Source organism: Carcharhinus amblyrhynchos, chromosome 3, assembly GCF_965287045.1.
Source record: "Carcharhinus amblyrhynchos chromosome 3, sCarAmb.v2.hapA, whole genome shotgun sequence".
Taxonomy (NCBI): Eukaryota; Metazoa; Chordata; class Chondrichthyes; order Carcharhiniformes; family Carcharhinidae; genus Carcharhinus; species Carcharhinus amblyrhynchos.
The window spans coordinates 116,036,024-116,058,679 of record NC_137326.1 but is presented as its reverse complement, the minus strand read 5'-3'; the positions used below and the strand labels follow the sequence as shown (position 1 = coordinate 116,058,679).

Here is a 22,656-nt window from a genome sequence, read left to right as displayed (position 1 = left end):
GGTGGGGAGATGTTAGCACTAAAACCACTAAATTTTAGCAATAAACAAAATGTGCTCAGCGTGTACAAGCCATGTTCCATATATGGAAGTTGCATTACTTCACTGATTGCCAGCATGTCTTATTTTATCAGAAGATCAAATGTCATCAGAACAGGCTAGAGCACAATGCTCAGGTCACCTGACATCATCAGGTAAAATCATACAATCTCACATTGGGCAATAAAGATCCTGCTACTGATATTACATCACTTAGATTAGTTTTACCTATTATCTCTGCTAAACAATTAGCTACCTCCCCCGTTGTAGCAGAGCTGGTATGCCACATGCCAAACAACACTATACTCTTGGCAATGGATTGTCGTTGCATTGCCAACAAAGGAAAGTCTGGATTTAGTGTTAACTGCTTCAAACCTGCAGTTGAGTAGGAGAGGTGGTACTGCAGGATTATTGGTCTGTCGTTCCTACCAACTGTGGCAGAAAAGTCCTGGTATTGGTCGAATTCAGCTGTGGGGGCTTATTAAATTAACCCTTCTTGCCATTGTGGTTCTTTATGTTTACCAGAAGTTATGTGTCATATCCAGCACATGGAATACCTGTAAGTTATGAGTAGGATCAGAAGTAAGTGTTGATGAAGTATTTTTGAATTTAAACGTCAGGAAATATTCTAGTCTAGTTCTTGTTTATGATGGAGAGACTCTTCTTGTGATGCTTGCTGTGTTCCTCATTGTAATCACTGGTAATATTTTTAAAAGGTAAATAAATCACCAAATATTTCCTATTCAAACACATCTACTAAAGAATGGCATGTGTAGTCAGCAAATGGAATAGGTCAAACCCTGGGCACACCCTATATTTAACCAATTCTTCATGTTGTATGAGTGTATGTTATTGCTAAAATGTCAGATTTAAGTTTTGATATTATATCATATATTTTTCTTGATAACTGATGTAAATCTGTTTTCTTTTAATATACTATCCTATTTTTCATCACCTCTCAAGCACGATGACTCATGAATGCTAGCAGCCCTCAGATATTTTACTCATTTGACTATTCTTTAATTGTAAACAGTTCGTGAATGCCAACCTATTCAGTTTTATGGGGAGGGGCAGGTTTATTACAGCTTCGTTCATGACAAGGATGTACGCAGTTTCCAGTGTTGTAAATATCTGATGTCCTTTGTCAGATGTTTTAAAAATATAGTTTTCAGTTCAGGAATTTGATTTTCTAAAATGTAAACAAAAAACCTGATCGACAAACTGGTAAACATCTAGCATGAATGCAAATCAAGCAAGACTGGGTTAATTTCAGCTTAAATGTTTTACTATAACGTCAGAGTTAGAAGTGGAAACTTCACACAACGGTCGACTCGTCTTTGAGCTTTTGGTATAGCAAAGATCTCTACACTTACTTCAATAAAGGATTTAATTATGTAGACTCCACATGAAAAGAAACATACAGCAACTTGTGAAAAAGGGAGTTCTTCAGTGGAGCCAGGGAGTCTAAAAAGCCAGCTATTGCATCTATTAAAGATTTAAAATATTCATGTGGGTCACAGAATCAAAGGATTGATTTGAAGGTAAAAGATAATTAGTTCACATTTCTATTTGAAATATATGAAAAGTTTTTCACTTTGCCATGAAGATGGGCGGGGGTAGGAAGATTCATTCGTTTAATTCATTTGTATGTTTTACAAGAAAACAGTCAGTTACAACCTGATAGTAAGAACATGAGAAATAGGAGCAGGAGTAGGCCATCTAGCCCTTTGAGCCTGCCCTGCCATTCAATAAGATCATGGCTGATCTGTCGTGGCTCAGTTCCACCTTCCCGCCCTCTCCCCATAACCCTTAATCCCCTTGCCTTTCAAAAACCTATCAACCTGTGCCTTAAATATTTAGCGAGGCAGCCTCCACCACTTCAACGGGCAGAGAATTCCAGAGATTCACCACCCTTTGAGTGAAGAAGTTCCTCCTCAACTCCGTTCTAAACTGCCCCCTCTTTATCTTGAGGCTGTGCCCTCTAGTCCTACTATCTTTTCTGAGCGGGAAGAGTCTCTCCACCTCTATCCTATCCATCCCATTCATCATCTTATATGTCTCAATGAGATCTCCCCTCATTCTTCTAAAGTCTAACAAGTACAAGCCTAGTTTATTCAGCCTCTCCTCATAGTTCAACCCCCTCAACTCCAGAATCAGCCTAGTAAACCTCCTCTGCACTCCCTCCAAGGCCAAAATATCCTTGCGTAAGTGCGGCGACCAAAACTGCACATAGTACTCCAGCTGCAGCCTCACCAGTGCCCTGTACAGTTGCAGCAAGACCTCCCTACTTTTATATTCAATCCCCCTCGCTATGAAGGCCAGCATCCCATTCGCCTTCCTGACCACCTGCTGCACCTGTAGGCTGGGTTTCTGCGACTCATGCACAAGGACCCCGAGGTCCCTCTGCACTGTCGCATGCTGCAGTTTTTCGCCATGTAAGTAATAGTCCTTCCTACCATCATTCCTACCAAAGTGGACAACTTTACACTTGCCAACATTAAATTCCATTTGCCAGTTCCTGGCCCATTCGCCCAGCCTATCTAGATCCTTCTGCAGACTTTCCACGCCCTCTGCACAATTTGCTGTTCCACCAATCTTGGTGTCATCAGCAAATTTCGACACCATACACTCGGTTCCCTCCTCCAGATCATCTATATAAATGGTAAATAAACTTGGTAAGTCGGCTGTGGGACCAGAAGTTGTACAGCTGTGAGAGCCAACTGGGGGGAGAAAAAGCCCATGTCCAGCCAAAGCCCAAGAACAAGGACCAGAGAACCTGATTTTTAAACTGCTAAGCAAGAATGCGATGAAGCCCCAAGCTTCAGATGCTGAGTCCAGTGTGTGATTATAGGGGGGGGGTGGTCGGTCGGTCGGTCCCTCAACCAGAAGCTAATGGAAAAGTTCCTGTGAAATCTTGTACCTCTCAGAATATCTGGACAACTGAAGAGAAATCAAAGTGAATTCCAAAGTGCTATGGCGCACTTTTGGTTTGGCCCCAGGAGAAGTGAATGAGCTTTCAAGATCTTGTGACGTAACGTATTAAGAAACTATAATGTTAAATTAGCAGTGCTCGTTTTATTTAATTTAAAGTATAATAAAATTTGTTTTTGTTTTAAAATGTAAAATCTTGTGGCATAGACCTTTCAGTTAATTGCTGGATACTCAAATTTTTCTTTACACTTAAACAGTCCCAATCAACCGGAATCGTTGGATAGGCAATGAGAATTGTGAACCCTGGCTGAATAACTTCCCCTCTGTCTTTGGCTCTGACAAGCTAACTTGGAGTCTGTGATTCAGTACTACACTGAGCTGTGCAACATATTTACCTACATAGCATTTGGCAAAGCATGATGTAGTCTTGTTTGATATTGATTGCTATACAAATGAGTTAAATTCGTTTTGACTTCCTTCTACTGTTGTTGTCTGTCAAAACAAAAGCAGTTAAGAAAAATAAAAAGTCATTATAGCTATCCAATTGCCCTAGTTTGCTCTGTTTACATCTATGTTCAGAAAATGTTCAGGCTGCTTTCAGCTTCCATGGCCTTGTTGCCAGACCCTTAACTGGTTGCTGTGTTGAATTCCATGTTTGTTATGAGTGCTTCAGCTGAGACAACATTCCCTGCACCAGGTGGCAGTGAACACAATGTTAATTTTTAAGTGTCAACTTGTTACCTCTTCAAAGAAAGGTGTTAACCTGAAATGCCAAGTAGTCTTCAAGTGATGTCTCCATTTGTAACTTCTGTAGATATTTTTGATCTTACTGCTTTAAAATGTAGGTTTCAATGATTAGTGGCCATAAATTGAAATCTTGGTCTATGAAAAAAGACATATATTTAAATATAGTGCCTTTCAGTACTTACCAAATGTCTTAGAGCCAAAGAAGTATTTGTGAAATGTAGTCACTTATAATGTTGGAAAGATAGCAGTCAATTTGTGCACATAAGCTTTTTTAAATTCATTTGTGGAAAGTGGACATGGCTGGCTGTTCAGCATTTATTGCCCATCCCTAGTTACTCTTGAAGATGATGGTGAGTTGCCTTTCTGAAACACTGCAGTCTATGTGCTGTGGGTTGACGCACAATACTGTTAGGGAAGAAATTCCAGGATTTTGACCCAGTGGTTGTGAAGGAATGGCAATGTATTTCCAAATCAGGATGGTGAGTGGCTTGGAGGCTTCCACAAACAATAGTGTGATTTTAACTAAATAATATTTTTTAGTGACATTGACGAGCACAAAATATTGGCCAGGGTAGAGGGGATAGCTCCCCTTCTCTTTGAAATAGTACCATATATTACCTCTATTGGAGGGTTAACATGGCATCAAAAGGATGCCACCCTTAACAGTACAGAATTTCCTCTATATTGCACAAGAGTATCCACCTAGATTTTTTTGATTTCATCCCATGACCTTCTGATCTAGAGGTGAGTGTGCTTCCAACTGAGCTAAAGCTGACAACTGTGCTGTGGTTATATTCATTTAGCATAATGTAGCAAACTTTTGTTCAATAGAAGGATAAGGTTGTTGTCCCATAGCAGGGAAGTGTTTGTGTTTTGCCTTGTTATAGAAAATGTTTCTGCCATTGGTATAAGTTAATTGCAAATGCATTTGCCTTTCTGATGTAATGATCACCATAAAAAGAAAATCCAGTTTATTCCATGGCAGTTAGCTACCTCTTCATGAGTTCTACAAGGTTGAAATTATTTGTTTTGATTTCCAATGCAACATCATCAAGGACCATTCTAAAACAACAGTAATTTTTTTAAAATTGAGTTATGGGATGTAGGCATGGCTGACTAGGCCAGCATTTATTGCCCATCCCTAATTGCCCTTCAGATGCTGGTAGTGAGCTGCCTTCTTGAACTACTGCAGTCCTTGAGATGTAAATACACCCACACTGTAGGGTGGGAATTCCAGGATTTTGACCCAGCAACAGTCAAGGAGCTATCCATATTTCCAAGTCAGTTTGCAGTGACTTGGAAGGAAATCCCCAGGTAGTAGTGTTACAACAGTGATATTGGGTGAGGGAAATTGCAAAATAATCAGAGAATTGTGTTTGAATTGATGATCTCTGGGTAAAGGTGAGGAGCCAAGAGGTGTATAGGAGATAGCCAAAGTGGAAGCTGTGCAAATAATGTTAGAGGCCACTAAATCCTTCTGCTTTTTGCACTTGCTATTTCATTAAGAGGTGGAGTAAGAGGTTTGAAGAAGCAGTTGGCCCTAAAGAAAAGGGTTGTCTTTCCTGTCCAGGATATGCAGGTTAGGTGGATTGGCCATGCTAAATTGCTCCACAGTGTCCAAAGATGTGTAAGTTAAGTGGATTAGCCATGGTAAATAAGTGGGGTTAGAGGGATAGGGTGAAGGTGAGGGTCTGATGAGAGGCTGTTTTGGAGAGTCGGTGCAGATTCAATGGGCTAAATAGCCTCTCTCTGCACTGGAATCTGTGGATGATCCTGGGAATGGGATAAATTTTGGCTGAGTAAAGTACCATAAATACTTGATATGATTGAGGCAAATCTGATGATTGATGCTCAGATTGGATATCTGCCAGGTACACTTAAATTTCAGGTTCTTTGACTTGAGGAAGCGAAAATGGAAGCTATGCTAAGAGAGAACAGCAAGTGAACATGATATTAAAGACAGAAGAAAGGGAATAGTTAAAAGATGTCAACAGCACTTGTAGGTAAAATGTTAGAATCCGTCATCAAGGAGGAAATAGCGAGGCATCTTGAGAGGAATTGCTTGATAGAGCAGACGCAGCACAGTTTCTTTAAAGGGAAGTCGTGTCTGACAAATTTACTGGAGCTCTATGAGGATGTGTCTAGGGCGGTGCATAGAGGAGAGCCGGTGGATGTGGTCTTTCTGGATTTTCAGAAGGTGTTTGACAAGGTACCTCACAGGAGGTTATTGCAGAAGGTCAGGGGACAGGGAGTTGGGGGTAGGGTGTTAGCGTGGATAGAGGATTGGTTGTCAAATAGGAGGTAGAGAGTGGGGGTCAATGGGTGCTATTCGGATTGGCGGATGGTGACTAGTGGAGTGCCCCAGGGGTCGGTGCTGGGGCCTCAGCTATTTACCATTTATATAGATGATCTGGAGGAGGGAACCGAGTGTATGGTGTCGAAATTTGCTGATGACACCAAGATTGGAGGAAAGGCAAATTGTGTGGAGGGTGTGGAGAGTCTACAGAAGGATTTAGATAGGCTGGGCGAATGGGCCAGGAAATGGCAAATGGAATTTAATGTTGGCAAGTGCGAGGTGGTCCACTTTGGTAGGAATAATGGTAGGAAGGATTATCACTTACGTGGAGAAAAACTGCAGCATGTGACGGTGCAGAGGGACCTTGGGGTCCTTGTGCATGAGTCGCAAAAACCCAGCTTGCAGGTGCAGCAGGTGATCAGGAAGGCGAATGGGATGCTGGCCATCATAGCGAGGGGGATTGAATATAAAAGCAGGGAGGTCTTGCTGCGGCTGTATAGGGCATTGGTGAGGCCGCAGCTGGAGTACTGTGTGCAGTTTTGGGCGCCGTACTTACGCAAGGATATTTTGGCCTTGGAGGGAGTGCAGAGGAGGTTTACTAGGCTGATGCTGGAGTTGAGGGGGTTGAGCTATGAGGAGAGGCTGAATAAACTAGGCTTGTATTCGTTAGAGTTTAGAAGAATGAGGGGAGATCTCATTGAGATGTATAAGATGATGAATGGGATGGATAGGATAGAGGTGGAGAGACTCTTCCCGCTTAGAAAGGATAATAGGACTAGGGGACACAGCCTCAAGATAAAGGGGGGGCGGTTTAGAACGGAGTTGAGGAGGAACTTCTTCACTCAAAGGGTGGTGAATCTCTGGAATTCTCTGCCCGTTGATGTGGTGGAGGCTACCTCGCTAAATATTTTTAAGACGCGGGTTGATGGGTTTTTGATAAGAGAGGGGATTAAGGGTTATGGGGAGAGGGCGGGAATGTGGAACTGAGCCACGACAGATCAACCATGATCTTCTTGAATGGCGGGGCAGGCTCGAAGGGCTAGATGGCCTACTCCTGCTCCTATTTCTTATGTTCTTACGATATCTTGCTGAATGAGAGATTAAGTAGAAAATTTGGGAGATATTCAGATTGAGGTAGTGATGCAGTCTGGAAAGATACTGAGGGTGGTGAATGTGAGAGAGGTTTCTGTAAGATATGTGGTAAGGGAGATAAAGTAGTCTCTGATATCCCTGTTGAAGATTAAAATCTTGGGGAAAACCCGAGATGGTGAAGTTAACTGGGGTGACTTTGGTTATGAGTGATGGAGTTTATGTAAAGGGACTGAGGATTGGAGACAAAAATCAGAGCAGAAGCAGTACCAGGGTTGTGGGATGTTGGACACAGTTAATGATCTACTTGTAGTATTAAGTAGGTCAATTAAATGCATTTATTAACTACAAGAACTTTGTGCATATTAAGAGCAAAGGGTTCAATCAGAGAGTTGTCTCCATGCTTGTTTGTGCACATGGCTCTTTCCAACACTAGACAGATGCTGAAGTGCAGACCATGTATTTTCCGGCATCACTTTAAGCGGTACTATACGCAATCCCACATTAACCCCGTATGTGCCAGATCCTTCTATTATACTTCCTCCTAAATCTTTATCCAATGTAGTTCTAACTTACCTCATGTATTTACATTGTTACTACAACTGCATCTTTTGAGTTCATGGGTTATAAGGTCTGCATGCCTTGTAACCCTTCGATATCTTGTTAGTACTACTGTTGGAGAAGTGGTAGGCTCTGTTGGTTTGGAGATTGTTCTGGTATGAGGGTATCCTTTCCTCCTCTGTTTCCATTCCTTCGTATTGAACTGCTCTTTGATTCGGCAGTTGTTGTTTTCTGGGTAGATGAACTCTGTCTTTGTCTTTTGTAGTGTGGGTCATGGCAATCTCCCCTATGCTAGAAGATGGCCATTCCTGCTTTGAAGATGTGGTTTTGCTTAGTAACCTCACCTTTGGCTGTGTGATATGTTCTCAGCAATCAGTAGCTGCTCCTTGGTGCTGGCATCATTTCTGGCATTGTCATGCTGGCTGGCATTTGTAGTGTTCGCAGTATTGACGTTGTCAACAGTCGATGTAGCTGGAGGTTGAAGCTCTTCTGGTTGTTAGTTGTTCTCTTGTTTATCTTTCACTGGAGGAGTCATGGTAATTATCTGAGTAGTTGGCTAGGCTGACCAATGAGGATTTTCCAATACCTGTAATGAAAATCGGCAAATCTGCTCAGCAAAGAGAAGACATTCAGGAGACTAAACACAGACTGGGTGACTGTTTTACAGAACACCTTTGCTCAGTCCATGTGCGTGACCCCGGCTTCCCATCACTTGTTGTTTTAACTTACCATCTTGCACCCACTTCTTTCTTTGGCCTACTGCAACGTTCCAGTGAAGCCCAGCACAAATTGCAGGAATACCGCATCATCTTCCAATTAGGAATTTTACAGCCTTTGAACTTTACTTTGAGTTCAATGGTTTCATACCGTGAACTCTCCTCCATTTTGACATTTTTCACAAGCCCTCTCCTTCAAGGCCATCTGTAACTTGCTTTGTTTTCAGAGTGCTGATCCTTGTTCTGCTGTTAACATATTCTGTTACTCTACTTTTATGCCATTATTAGCACCTTCTTTGGACTTTAACATTACCGTTAACACTCCGTTTGTCCTGTGTCCATGATATCTTTGTCAATCTCTCTTGAATTCCCACCTATCCGAGACCTTCTACTGTGCTCAATCTTCTCCACCCCCATCTCAAACTACATAATCATCACATTTTTATCCCCCTTCAGCTCTGAAGAAGTCATACGCACTCAACACATTAACTCTGTTTCTCTGTCCGTAGATGCTGCAGACCTGCTAAATTTTTCCAGTATGTTTTGTTTTTACTATTAAAGACAGAAGACAGTTTTGTGCTGAAGTCCCAGTCAGGATGCCCGTTCTTGTATGAGCTGTTGAGAACTTGCAACTTTGTATGATTTATGACAGTAGTTGTTTTGAAATTTTCTACTGCTTTGAGGGAATTGAGAGCAACACTGCATCGCTGCTCAAAAAGACTGGTTATGATTGATGTACATCAGCTCGAAGGGTTGTTTGTAGCTCGACTTTAGTGGGTCCAAAATTGCACCTATGACCAGAAGTCAGATTGCTGCAGGCCCATAGAGGGGTGTATCTGTGGTTTAAAGCTGAAGGTTCTTTGTCCGATGGACTGTAACACTGGCTCCCGTGTCCAATTAAAAGTTTGTGACATGCTGTTAACCAAAATTTCCACAAACCAATGCGAAAATCCAGGATCTTTGACATCATGCTGAAAGCATGACGAGGCATCTTCTTGGTGTTCAGCCTCAACCTCATAAATCACCTTCAAGTCTCCTATGCATTTAAGTGTTTTGGCCTTGCACTGTTTGCCAAAGTGTCCAATGCTGTTATATTGAAACCATTGGGCTGAGCTTGCAGGACAAGTACATAGGTACATGGTGTGTTAGATAATCAAACAAGTAACGTAATGCCTTTTAAAAAATTTTTGCAAGTATCTGAAGAAGGAAGATAGGTTTGGTTGTCGGAGATTGCCATCCTGACTTGGAAATTTATCACTATTCTTTCATTGTTGCTGGCTCAAAGTCCTGGAACATCCTCCCTAACAGCATTGTGGATATATTTACACCACAATGGACTGCAGCAGTTCAAGAAGGCAGCTCATCACCTTGTGGAGGGCAATTAGGGATGGGCAATAAATGCTAGCCTAGCCAGTGATATGCCCACATCTCATGAATGAGAAAAAAAAAATTCCTTTGGTCACAATGAACCAATTCTTGGTGTGATATCTTGACTGTGTGGGTCATGTCTTTTGTTTTAATAATCACCACCACCTTACATTTGTTGCTTTTGATGGATATTATTGTAATATTTCAAAATGAAGCTAGTATTTCCACTATGGACAGTTAAATGCTGTTTGTGGTGAATAGGTAATTTTCTTGTTGTGACCCTTAACGTGGGAACAGCTTGACTGTGTACGTGTATTTGAGTGAGATTGTTTTGATGTTGTAAATTAATCCAGACATTACCCAAAATTATTTCTGGCATCTTTGTAACATACTTCTATCGACCCTATTTAATTTGAAGGATGTCTTTTGGATTGTTCTTATATTAGCGGGGAAGACGTGAAATGGTTACATTGTGCTTGCATTATAAAACATACATTCCATTTGGACGTAATGTTGAGTGCATTATGGTTTGTCAAATTGCTGTAAAGGAAAATTATCTTGCTTCAGACATTTAATAAATCTGACATTGTTAGCTAAGGGAGTGCATGCAGAATTAAAAAAAAAGTAGCTTATTTATGAACTTTCTGAACATGCAGGACAGGAATTGGGTAATCCTGAAATCTCTTGTTTTGCTGATGCCTGGTGATGTATCACAGAATGTTATCTTATGATTTGTGGTAAAGAGCACAACTCCGCAGTTCAAAATTGCTTTTAATATTAATTGGAGCATGTTCTGTTGTTATTCAAGTGAGGATCTCCTTTTAGATATGTACTCCCCCAGTGTGGGTTGACGACAGCTTTTGAAATCCTTGTTGACTAGACAGAACATGATTCTTTTTGTTTACTTCAAAAAAATGTATTTGTTGTGTTTTTGCAGGTAGGGGCAGGTGAGCTTTGAAGGTGTTTGAGTGAAAGGTCTGGCACCAATGGGAAATACAGGCTTTATTTTCTAGAATAAGTAACTTGCAAAATGTTGACGGAACCTTTTTAGTTTTTCTGAAAATCTCTGATTTCCGGCTGTTAAAGTATCGTAAACTTTGAACCTTTATTTTTATTTAAAATTAATTTTTTAAACTAATTTCCGTCATCCAAGCCTCTTGTTCCATTTCATGTTCCATTTCATATGACCGTGCAATTCTCATTCTGGTTTGCAAATCCATTCATGTCCTCACCCTCCCTTCAGCCCCACAATCTCCAATGTATCTGTGTTCACCTAGAATTAAAGAATCATAGAATCTCACAGTGCAGAAGGCCATCATTCAGACAATTGATTCTGCACCCACCATAACCCACCCAGGCCCTATCCCCATAACCCAATGATTTACCCTGGCTAGTCCACCTGACACTAAGGGGCAATTTAGCATGGCTAATCCACCTAACCCGCACATCTTTGGACTGAGAGAAAACCGGAGCACCCAGAGGACACAAACACGGGGAGAACGTGCAAACTCCACACTGAAATGACCCAAGCTGGGAATGGAACCTGGGTCCCTGGCACTGTCAGGCAGCAGTGTTCACCACTGTGCCACCCTTTTGAACACAGATTTTGAACATCTCTATTTAATTCTAGCCTCTCCTGCATCCCCTAGTTTAGTTTAAAATACCTTTCCTATACCTGTCCTGTTCTCCCTTGCTTTCCTCCTTTAAGACACTCTTTAAAACCAATCTCTCTGACCAAGCTTTTTGGCCATCCATCCTAATATCTCCTTATGTGGATTAAATTCATACTTTGTTTGATAACATTCCTGTGAAACACCTTTGGATGTTTCATTATGTGAAAGGTGCTATTCAAAAGTAAATTGTCAGTAATAGCAGTATTACTCAGTTACATTGCCAAGTTGTTTAGACACTTCCCTGCCTAACCTAAAAATTGGGAAGATATTCACCATCTATGGACCCTCAAAAAAAAATTCCAACATAGGATATCCACTGCCTCTTAACTGTTTTGGGGGTTTAATTGTGCACAGATATGGCTGACCATATGCTATTGGCCAGTTACATAGGAATTAGCTGTGTTAGCAGCAGAATTGAGGCTGGCCGTGCTAGCTCTATGCTCCTTTTATTCATGTTATTTACTCTGCTGTTTGTTTTTTTTAAGGCTTCTAAATGCTGAATAATGGATTTTTAGTTGTGAATTTAAGGGAGTAACCTGGTATGATTTGGCTGTTTTAAGACTTAGTATAACCTGCCTTGATCTGTACACATACAGGATGATGTTGGTCAATTATTCTGTCTGTAACTTGTGAATACTTTTATTTTTTTTCTAGCCCATTTATACAGACATGAACACAACTAAGTCATATGGGTTGGAATCGGCAGTGACTTGCAATTATTCAGTAATGTTTTATCAATGGCTGTTTTTTATGATGGTTCGTCCTATGGTGCTATATCTGAAGGATGATGATGATGATCTCAGCCGCCCCCGGCAGTCATTGTAAGGAAATCCGTGTCTTGCAACCTAATACCAAGCATCTAGGAGACTGAAGCAAATTGTTCCCTGCAAATCTCTAGGAACCTGATTTCGGAGAAGACCAGGAGTCAAATGAGTTTGTAAATTCCAACTCCACACCCTCTTCTAAACATTAGCAGTGAAAAACTACAATGGCATTGTCTTTGACAGATCTCGATGTTGCTGGCAGATTTCTAATTTATTTTTAAACAATGACTTGGCAAGGAGGAAGCAGTTGAGGTGGAAAGAAGCTTTATACAGAAGTCGTTTGCATGCAAATCATGTTGTCTTGCATCTTGGATATAATTCATTAACAGTCCTTGCAGTTTGCATAAAACTGCTTTAATATAGGATTGTGTCACACCCTGTGGAGACATGATTCATGCTGATCTGCCATCAACGAGACTCAATCTGTGAGCATCTAGTGGGAAAGAATAAGGTACACCTACTTTGTTTTTGGTTCTTGGATTATTATTTAAAACCGTTTACCACTTAAAAAGTTCAATACTAGCTAAGTACTGCTATGTATATGTAACCATGCAGTGTGCCACAGCATTTCCAGAGTAGTGGACCAGACCCACAGAACACAGTTCTAGAAATCAACCATGCCTTTTGCCGCCTCCTTTCTTTGGCTTCCATCATAAAAGATGTTTATGCAATTAACAAACTAAGGTCAAAGTTCTTTGGGCAGCATCTTTTGAAAACTAGTTGAAAGCTTGATGTGTGTATTCTACTAGTATTATTTATAGTAAATAGGGTTTGCTTTATTTTAAATAAGGCAAATGTTTGTTATACAGTGAAAACCCTTGGTCTATTAGAATTATCTCTTGGATAATAAGCATTATTACAAGGAGAACACATACTACATGACATGACTTCTTTTGATAATCACTTTGCAAATCACTTTAAATCCATACTCTCTGGTTCTTGATCATTTAATGAGCAGGATGAGTTTCTCCCTACCCACTCTGCTCACCCCTCCAACAACTTTGAACATGTCTATCACATCTCCTCTTAACCTTTTTCTGGCCAAGGAGAACAGTTCCAATCTGTCCTCACACCTGAAGTTTCTCATCCCTGGAACCATTCTTGTAAACGTCTTCTCCACTCTCTCCCATGCGTTTGCATCTTTCCTACCATGTGGTGCCTACAACTGTACACAAAACTGCAGCTGAGATATAACTGTTGTGTTTTATAAGTTCAGCATAACCTCCTTGCTTTTGTGCTCCATGCCCCTGTTAATAAATCTCAGAATATTATATGCTTTATTAACAGCTCTCTCCACTGTCCTGCCATACTCAATCATCTATGCATACATACACCCAGGTCTCTCTGCTCCTGTACTCCTTCAAGAATTTTGTCCCTTATTTTACATTGTCCCTCCATATTCTGCCTACCAAAAGGCAACACCTCATACTTCTTTGCATTGAAGCTGATCTGCCATCTACTCCAGCACTCCACTCTACCAACTTTTCTATGACCTTCTGAAGTTCTACTCTGTCCTCTTCACAGTTTACAATATTGACAACTTTTATGTTATCCTCAAACTTTGAAATTGAGTCCTGCATACCAAGATCAAGTTCATTAGTATACATCAGGAAAAGCAAGATTCCCAAGCCTTGGGGGAACTCCAATACAAACATTGCTCCAGCCCAAAAAGTATCAATTGACTTGTATTCTCTGTTCAGCCAGTTTTGTATTCATTTTATTCCGTGAGCTATAACTTATCTCACAAGTCAGTTGTATGCCAATGTATTGAATGCCTTTTGAAAGTCCAAGTACCCCACATCACCAGCATTACCCTGAACACATGTGGGATTACAGGGATAGGGTGGGGGAAAGGGCCTGTCACAGAGTTGGTGCAGACTTGATGGACCAAAGGCCGCCTCCTGCACTGTAGAGATTCTATTTCTGTTACCTTTTCTGTCACCTCCTCAATAAACTCCAACAAATTAGTTAAACACAATTCACCTTTTAGAAATCCATGCTGATCACTGTTTGATTACTTTCCTATTTTCGGCCCTTTTCTCTCTCTGATATCTACTTGATTGATGAAGGATACTTGTCAAGTGAATTTCCTTATGGTTGCTAATTGATCTGCTACATTTTCTGTAGCATTTTCTGTTTTAGTTTTAAATTTCCACAATAATAACGTATTTAAAATGCTCCAAGGTGCTTTATTGGAGTGATGTGTGACCAGCTTTGATACTGAACTTCATAAAGAGGCTTTAAAGCTCAGTTGAGGAATGTCTTAAAGGAGGAAGAGAAGGGGAGATTTAGGAAGGGAATTCCAGAACGTAGGGCCTTTCAGTTAAGGCACACCCACCTGTCAGAGTGATTTAAATCAGGAATGCTCAAGAGGCCAAATTGAAGGTAGAATATTTCTTGGCAGACTATAGGTCTGGAGTAAGTTACAGAAATAGGGAGAGGTGAGGCTGTAACTGGAATTGAAAACCAGTTTTTAGTTTTCCTTTTTCTTTTGTCCATTTTGATTTAGTCTACATGTGTGTATAGCAGTAGATTTGGGCTGGAAGGCTGAGTTCATATGTTTCATCAAGTCACTGAGCTGCAAGACTGTGATGTTAACCACATCAACAGCCCAGATTTAGATAGCACCTTTCAAAGTAATAAATGTAATGATGTATATGTAATAATCTCAAGGCACTTCACTGGAACACTATAAAACAAAATGTCACTGAGCCACATTAGGAGATTTTAGGTCAGATGATCAAAAACTCAGTCAAAGGTGGGGATTTTAAGGAAACTCTTCAAAGAGGACAGAGAGGTAGGAAGGCTAAGAGGTTCAGGGAGGGGATTCCAGAGCTTGGGATCTGGGCAGCTGGATGCACAGACATCAATGGTGGAATGACTAAAATTAGAGATGCCGAAGAGTTTAGAATTAGTGCAGATATCTGAGTTGTGGGACTGGAGGCGATGAGGGATCGCAAGGCTGTGGAGCAATTTGAAAACTAGGTTGAGAATTTTTAAATGCAGTTGTTGCTTGGCCGAGTGCCAAGTCATTGAGTACATGGTGACAATTGAACTGCGCAAGTTGAGATACGGGCAGCTGAGTTTTGAATGACCTCAGAGTAGAAGCTTGATGACCGTCCAGGAGTGCACTGGAGTAGTCAGGCCTAGCGGTAACAAAGGTATAAGTGAGCATTTCAGCAGCAAACAAGCTAAGATGAAACAAAGTCAGCCCATTCTCCTAAGGTGAAAATGGGTTTAAGTTTATTTTGGCAGTGTCACAGTAGGCTTACATTAACACTGCAATGCAGTGACAATGAACATCCCCTGGTTGTCACATTCTGGCATCTGTTTGGATATACAGAGGGAGAATTTAGCATGGCCAATAGACCAAACCAGTACGACTTTTGGACTGTGGGAGCAAACTCATGTAGACACTGGGAGAATGTGCAAATTCTGCACAGACAGTGACTCAAGCTGGGAATCAAACCCGGGTCCCTGGCGCTGTGAGGCAGCAGTGCTAACCACTGTGGGTAACAAAATAGGCAATACTTAATGACGACAGACTCAAAGATGAGAGGGACAACACCTGGAGAAAGAATTGTTAACAATATGGGCTACCATGGGAACCTGGACAAGGATTTAGGTGGTCAGCAATTTAGTTGGAATAGCATTGAGGGATCAGGAGCTGGATCTTATGGAAAAGATGAGCTCAGAGAAGCTTGAGGGAAACCACAAAAAGATACAAGTTGAGGTCTGGGATAAGGGGAGCATTCGAGAAAGTTTGACCAGGCCATCTAGCGGGAAGGAAGATTGCAGCAGCTGATTGGATAGTCTCAGTCTTAATAACAAAGGTGAACTTCATGCATTTATTCTTGGCAATGAGGCTTGTCTTGTATTTTATGGAAGGTTTTAAGTTGTTGTCAAAAAGTATTGTTCTGAAGTACATTTTGAAATGTGTATCATTGGCATATACCATTGCCAGTTCCTGGAGTGCAGACCTTGTGCAACCAGCTGCCAGAATTGTTTAATTCAGCTGCCAAGAAGACTTGTTTAAAAAGAATACAAGTTTCCAAGACCTGCTTTGATGAATCTGGCAGTTGTTGCCACTGACTGTGGAGGGCTTGGCATTTAGGAATCAGTGCTGGTGGCACCCCGCTGGGCCAAAGTAGCACTTTACTCTGCTTTCATTTCTATAGAAGCATGTGCAGACTGGGTAATATTTGTTAAATTCTTTTGGTTCTGTAATTCAAATACACAATATAAGCAGCATAGATTACAATAATGATATCCTCACTATGAAAATTAATATATCACCACTGAATGATAGTAATTGCCGTTTTAAGTATTGTAGTAGCATCTTTATTATGTTGCCAACAGCTTTGAATTTGAGCAGTTAAGTTAGCACAATGGTGCTGCTGCCTACTGAGATATACATGCAAAATCAACAAAAGGCAGGCTCCTTGTGGTAACTTCTTTGGCCGATGGTGCTAGCTGATAGAGCACCATTGGGATTTGCCAATTTCATCTGCCAGTATAAGTTCATGATCCAGTATCAACATGACACTGGGCAAAGGAGTGAGGTATTGATGCATTGTTGAAGGTGCCATCTTTCATGTGGGTTGTGTAATCGATGATTTAATTTGTTTGGGTTGACCTACAATTTTACTTAAATAGCAAGTAATACTCTTAGTTAAAAATAAACATGGCAGTTGCTGAAACTCTAATTCTGATGTAAATGCCTGAAGTGTTAACTTGTCACTTCTCTCCAGACACGCTGTGCCTGAGCTGCTGAGAACACCTGGAGCATTTTGTGTTTTTGTTTCCATTCTCTGGGGTTCTGATCAGAAATTGCTCCTTGAACCAACATCAACAAAAACAGTCATATATTTTCTATTTATGGAAATTCAATGCAAATGTTTTTGAAAAATGTTTTGGCCTTTTTACTCAGTTGAACATTTTGCACTGGAAGATCACACTGCAATAAAAACTAAAAAGAAATCAAAAATATATTAAAATTATTTTTTACAGTGCTGTTACAAAGCAAATTGATCATGTGTTCTCTCTCCTTTTGTAAATCAGTAAACAAATCTTCTTCGTTCAAAGTGACCAGACAGAGCTGTAAATCCAGATTTCTGGAGAGTAGAGAAGCTTTTTTCAGTTAGTATGGAACTCCCCAAAGCCTGCCCCCCATTTACAAGGCACAAGTGTGATGGAATCAGGATGTCTTGAATGAATGCAGCTCCAATAGTGTTTAAGAAGCTTGACATCGTCTGGGTCTAAGCAGCCTGCTTGATTGGAATCCCATCTATCATAACCATTCATACTCTCCATCGTTGACATAGTGGCAACAATGTGAAATATGTAGAAGATGCACTGGAAGAACTCTCCAAACCTCCTCCACCAGTAACTTCCAAACCCCAAGATCTCTACTACCACCTAGAAGGAGAAGGTCAGCAGGCACAAAACCACCACCTGCAAGTTCCCTTTCAAACCATACAATATCATGACTTGGAAATATTTGGCTGTTCCTTCCCACTTAGAATTCCTGCAAATCCTTTCCTAATTGCTCTGTGGATGTACCTACACCAGATACACTGCAACAGTTCAAGAAGATGGTTTATCACCATCATCACAAAGGCAACTAAGGATGAATAACTCACATCCCATGAAAACAAAGTATAATTGGTATATTATAGGTTAAAGATGTACCTAAAATGTATTCCATTGCAGCTGCCCCCTTCTGAAAATTAAGATTTGAATTCCTGACATGTCACCCCAGAAGGGGTATCTAAACGCAGTTAATTGAATGAAATCTGGAATTAAAAAGCTGCTAACTGTAATGTTGGCCATGGAACTATCAAATTGTCATTAAAAACTCATCTGATTCAATCATTGATATTCTCCAGAGAAGAAAATCTGTAATCCTTACTTGTTCTGGCCTGAATGTGATCTCCAGATCCAAAGTAATATGGTCTCCAGATGCACAGTAATAACTCTTAATTACCCTTTGAAATGGCCTAGCAGACTAACCAACTATATTCCTTCCGCAGTCTGAAGGACGTGCTGGTGGGGTGCACTGGCTGTGCTGAATTCTCCCTCAGCGTACCCGAACAGGTGCCAGAATGTGGCGACTAAGGGATTTTCACTGTAACTTCGCTGCAGTGTTAATGTAAGCATACTTGTGACATTAAGAAATAAATTTAAACTTAAGAAGACAGCTCACTATCCCCTTCTTAAGAACAATTGGGGATGGACAATAAAAACTGGACTTTCCAGAGATGCCCACATCCGGTGAATGAATGAACAAAGATGACAGGGACTCAGTGCCTACAGGGGTGCTCGAAGTGGAGATGATCATTGATTTCAAGTGGATTTTGGGTAGGTATTTGAGGGAAATAAATTTGCAGGGAATGGGAGTGATTGGATTGCTGTATATAGAACCGGCATGGATGTGCTAGGCTGAATGGCTGCCTCCTTTACTTTTATGACCCAATAACTTTCAAAATGTATTGATTTTTCTTTGATTAAGATTGCTTGACTTGAAAGGGCTAACTTTGGTAATAAACTGAAACTCCCTAGTGAGTCTGGACAAATATTCTGTGCAGACAATCCCCAGCATTTTTTGGTACTATACAGTCAATCTACCTGAAAACTGAAAGGCATTGCTAAGTCAACCTACATGTGAATTAGGCACAGGAGTAGGCCATTCAGCCCCTCAAGCCTGCTCTGCATTTGATAAGGATCATGGCTGTTCTGACTGTGGCCTCAGCCCTTTGGTTCCTTCATCAATCCAGAATCTATTCAGTGCAGCTTTAAAAATATTCAATGATCCTGCCTTCACTGTTCCCAAAAGGAACAGAATTCCATAGTTTAGCAAACCTACTGAGAGAAATAAACTTCTCATCTCCATCCTAAATGGAAGACAGAAGAGGAACCTATTGATTTTCTAAAGACATAATTGGGAAAACATAAATTTTGAATTTTATTTGAGGTATGTTTGACAGGAAAAAATGGTGTATGTACAAGAACTGTATCATTGCCCCACATTCCTGAATATTAGATCTTTTCACCAGCCTCAAGCAAATATAAACCTTCCTGGACCCTCCTAAACTTTTGGGAGGTTTGCCTATCAGAGAACCTTAAGGGCATGATAAGTCCCCCAAAATGTTGCATTTACTTTTCAGATACCTGGATGAGATTCTGCTTTAGGAATCAATGTAATAATGTAGTATAAAAGAACACAGCACAAGTATGCTAGAGCTGCTTAATTAGTTTGCTTCCCAAAACCCAAGCTGCAGTGTTGAAGCAGGAATGGAAAAGCACCAAGTGTTTCCATTTCTGCCTCTTGGGTCCCAATTAACACTTAATTAGTTAATCTGAACATTCAGTGCCGACATGAAGTTTTTTGTTTATATAACAACAGTGTTTATTGTAGCATTTATCATTACAAAATATTCCAGTGTATACAGCGGTGCATCCAGACGCACCATTTGCAAACCTAACCCCGAAAAGATAATTTTTAGAATATAAAAGGTAATATATTTTGAATTATCTTCACTAGGTACCTCCCATTTATAATATGCTACTTCCCTCTTCCAAATGTAAAGAATGAAGGTTTCCTCATAATCCACAAAGCAAGTGACAAGGTTATATTGAACTAGGTCTAACAGCTGTGTCTGTGTCATGTTGAGCAGTGAACATATACGTGACCCAATTGCTTTGCGCAGCACTGTGTGTCAGACTCCATCTGCCTTGCTGTGTAGGCAGGTGGACTCAGTGGCAGACTGTTGCCAGATCACTTCTTCAAGCAGCAAACAGCACAACACACTGAAGAATATGAAGTTTTTGAGGAAAATTGTAAGTTTTGATGCAGTTTCGCATTCATGAGAAGTTTTATTGCTCTCAGTGCTTTGAAAGTTATTGGTAGCTCCATAATGAATGCTGTCACATTAAGATGCTTTCACAGAAAAACTGTGCAGTATTTTGTTTGCACCAAAGTACTTCAAGAGCTGTTGAACTTGTTGATTTTCTTTATGTAATGTCACTCAATTGTCGATGTAATATCACCCATTTGTCAATATAATGTACTGCATTAACCTTAGCTCTGAATTATCCTTTGAAGCTTTTAGTGTTCCCCATTCTGTGCGCTTAAAATATGGATGAAAACACATTCTATACAATTTTAGTGCAATGTTTTTAACATATAATATTTCATGCACTTTTTTTCATTGACGAAGGCTTCAACATTAGTATTTGTTGAGAAGCTGACAGATTTTAACATTCTTTTGGTTTATCTTTCTTAATGAAAGCTCACTAGGAGTGGTTATAGAACCTGATGGAAGACAGCCAAATGGACATCAGCACAGACTTTCAGTGACCTTGTTGTTAACAACAATATGTCTTCAGTCCCTCTGCACATTCAGAGCTAATTATTGTCTGATCTCTGATCTCAACATTTTATGGAAACCTACTTCAATGTACAACATGGCTCCACAAAAGTGGACTTGTGCTTATATGGAAAGATCCATTCATATTAATAGCCAGTGCATAGTTCAAAGCATCGTTCTGTAGCATTAAATCCGCTGGAGACCTTGCGTGAATCGTTAGTTGGTTGGGCTAAAGAAATTGGGGCTCCCTTGTAATGCTCAGCAATGTACTCTGTTTGTATCCAATAAATGGAGGCAGTGATGACAGCAATAAAAACTGGACAATTATTAGGGTAGAAAGAAACAAAAATGTGGGGAGACTTATTATCTAATTAAATGAATGTCATTGAAACTGATAGGAAATTGAGCCAGTCAGCACAACGTAAGACTCTTACTTTGAATGAAACTTTGTTTCCTAAAAATCCTATTGTGTTAGGATTTTTAAAAAGTGTGTTTCAGCCAGCGTGACTCAATCCTGACAGCATGTCTAGACTGACCCACCAAAATGCTCCATAACCGAAATCTTGATTAGTTACTGCGGTGCTGACATTTGATGTTGGGAAACGCACTATTTGTTGAGACCAGTGTTTGCATTCATTTTGTATCATTTCACCTGTATTGATTTGTGTGCATGTTTGTATACAATATTTCATTACTTTACCAGTATCATTCTATTGTTGATAGAAATATCCAGAGAGCAGGGATTATTCCAAGCGTTAATAGGTGTCCAAAGCATTCAATCATGTGGGCTCCAGCACTGCATTTTGAAACTAAATGTTTACTTCCATTGCATAAATATAAGTAGTTGTCTTGCTAAATAATCTACAATATCTATTATTGGCCCTACTCTGCTAGCCTATCCTGATGAGTTGAGCCATTGGCCCATTTATGCCCAGAAAAGCAGCAGGTACTGTTGGTTTGCATTGCTGGCAACAGCTATGTATTTCTGCACTGGATCTGTTGTCACTGACATTATTAACAAAAGTACTATCATATTGGTGGAGTTGGTGGTGCTAATTACTATACAATGCTGAAAAAAGTGGGTTCAGTAAATGCACATTGTAAGTCATTTAATGCAGTTGAACACATTATAATCAGTCAATTTGATGTTATAGCATTATTCTTTTGAGTGAAACAGCTATTCACTTGATGCGTATAACTCTCTTCTGTGTTTTGTGGGTGTGTTATAAATATGGCATTGGTCCACCCTTTTATTTTTATCTCTGTGCAATACAGTATTCTCATTGTTCTGCAGATAAAGGTGACCCAGGCTTGCCGGCATGGTTAGATTTTTGTCAGTATAAACTGATGAAGCTATCCTTGATCAGAATTGTAAGCTGCACATAAATTCTTTTATGCTATGGGACATTATATAAAAGCTGCATTGCGGTAATGTACATTGCACAGTCATAAATAGTTCATACTCACCAAAAATTCATTGCATTATTCCTGACTGAGTTGATGACAAGGTGACTTGCTGTCATGCTTTCACCAATGCACTCAGCTGCCAGCCTGGGGGAGGAAAGGAGAGACGCTCTAGAAATAAAATTCTCTTTTTTTTCACTTTTCTGATGAATAAGTACTTGCTGTGTTTTCACATAGGCAGGACAGCAGGTGGGAGTGCATTTGCTGCATGAGAAATTATAGATCCAAGCCAGTGTTCCTATCGTTTTCATGGTGCAGTGCAGTAGTGTTTTGATGTGCAGTACCCTTGCACTCTTCCACTAAAATATTTAAATTGTTGTTTGTTCAGGCTTTTTTTTTACAATGAATGCTTTATAGCCCAGATTACTACTCCCATGCAAACTCCTAACATTGACTTTGCTAAACCTGGCTTCTTGATCCAGGCAACACACATGGCAGCCAACATTTCCATAAATCAACAGTTCTGCCTCTAGTCTAAAAAGGATTGCTCTCAGTAATATAACTAGAGGGAACCAATGTGTGGAAATCAGACTTTGTGATTTCTGTAGTCCTAGTCACAAATGTAAAAGTGTTGGTTAACTC

At 40.2% G+C, this 22,656-nt stretch overlaps 1 protein-coding gene across 3 annotated transcripts in view; it reads left to right on the top strand.

Moving 5' to 3' along the window:
- Positions 1-22,656, top strand: part of tnk2b (tyrosine kinase, non-receptor, 2b) — a 230,706-nt gene that overhangs the window by 36,737 nt on the left and 171,313 nt on the right. Inside the window, exon 2 of one of the 3 annotated variants that reach the window (XM_080185796.1) lies at positions 12,072-12,692. The exons of the other annotated variants lie outside the window; for them this stretch is intronic. Within the exon in view, the coding sequence (XP_080041922.1) occupies positions 12,636-12,692 (57 nt within the window). The 5' untranslated portion in view covers positions 12,072-12,635. The remainder of the gene's footprint in view (positions 1-12,071; positions 12,693-22,656) is intronic. 3 annotated transcript variants of the gene reach the window in all.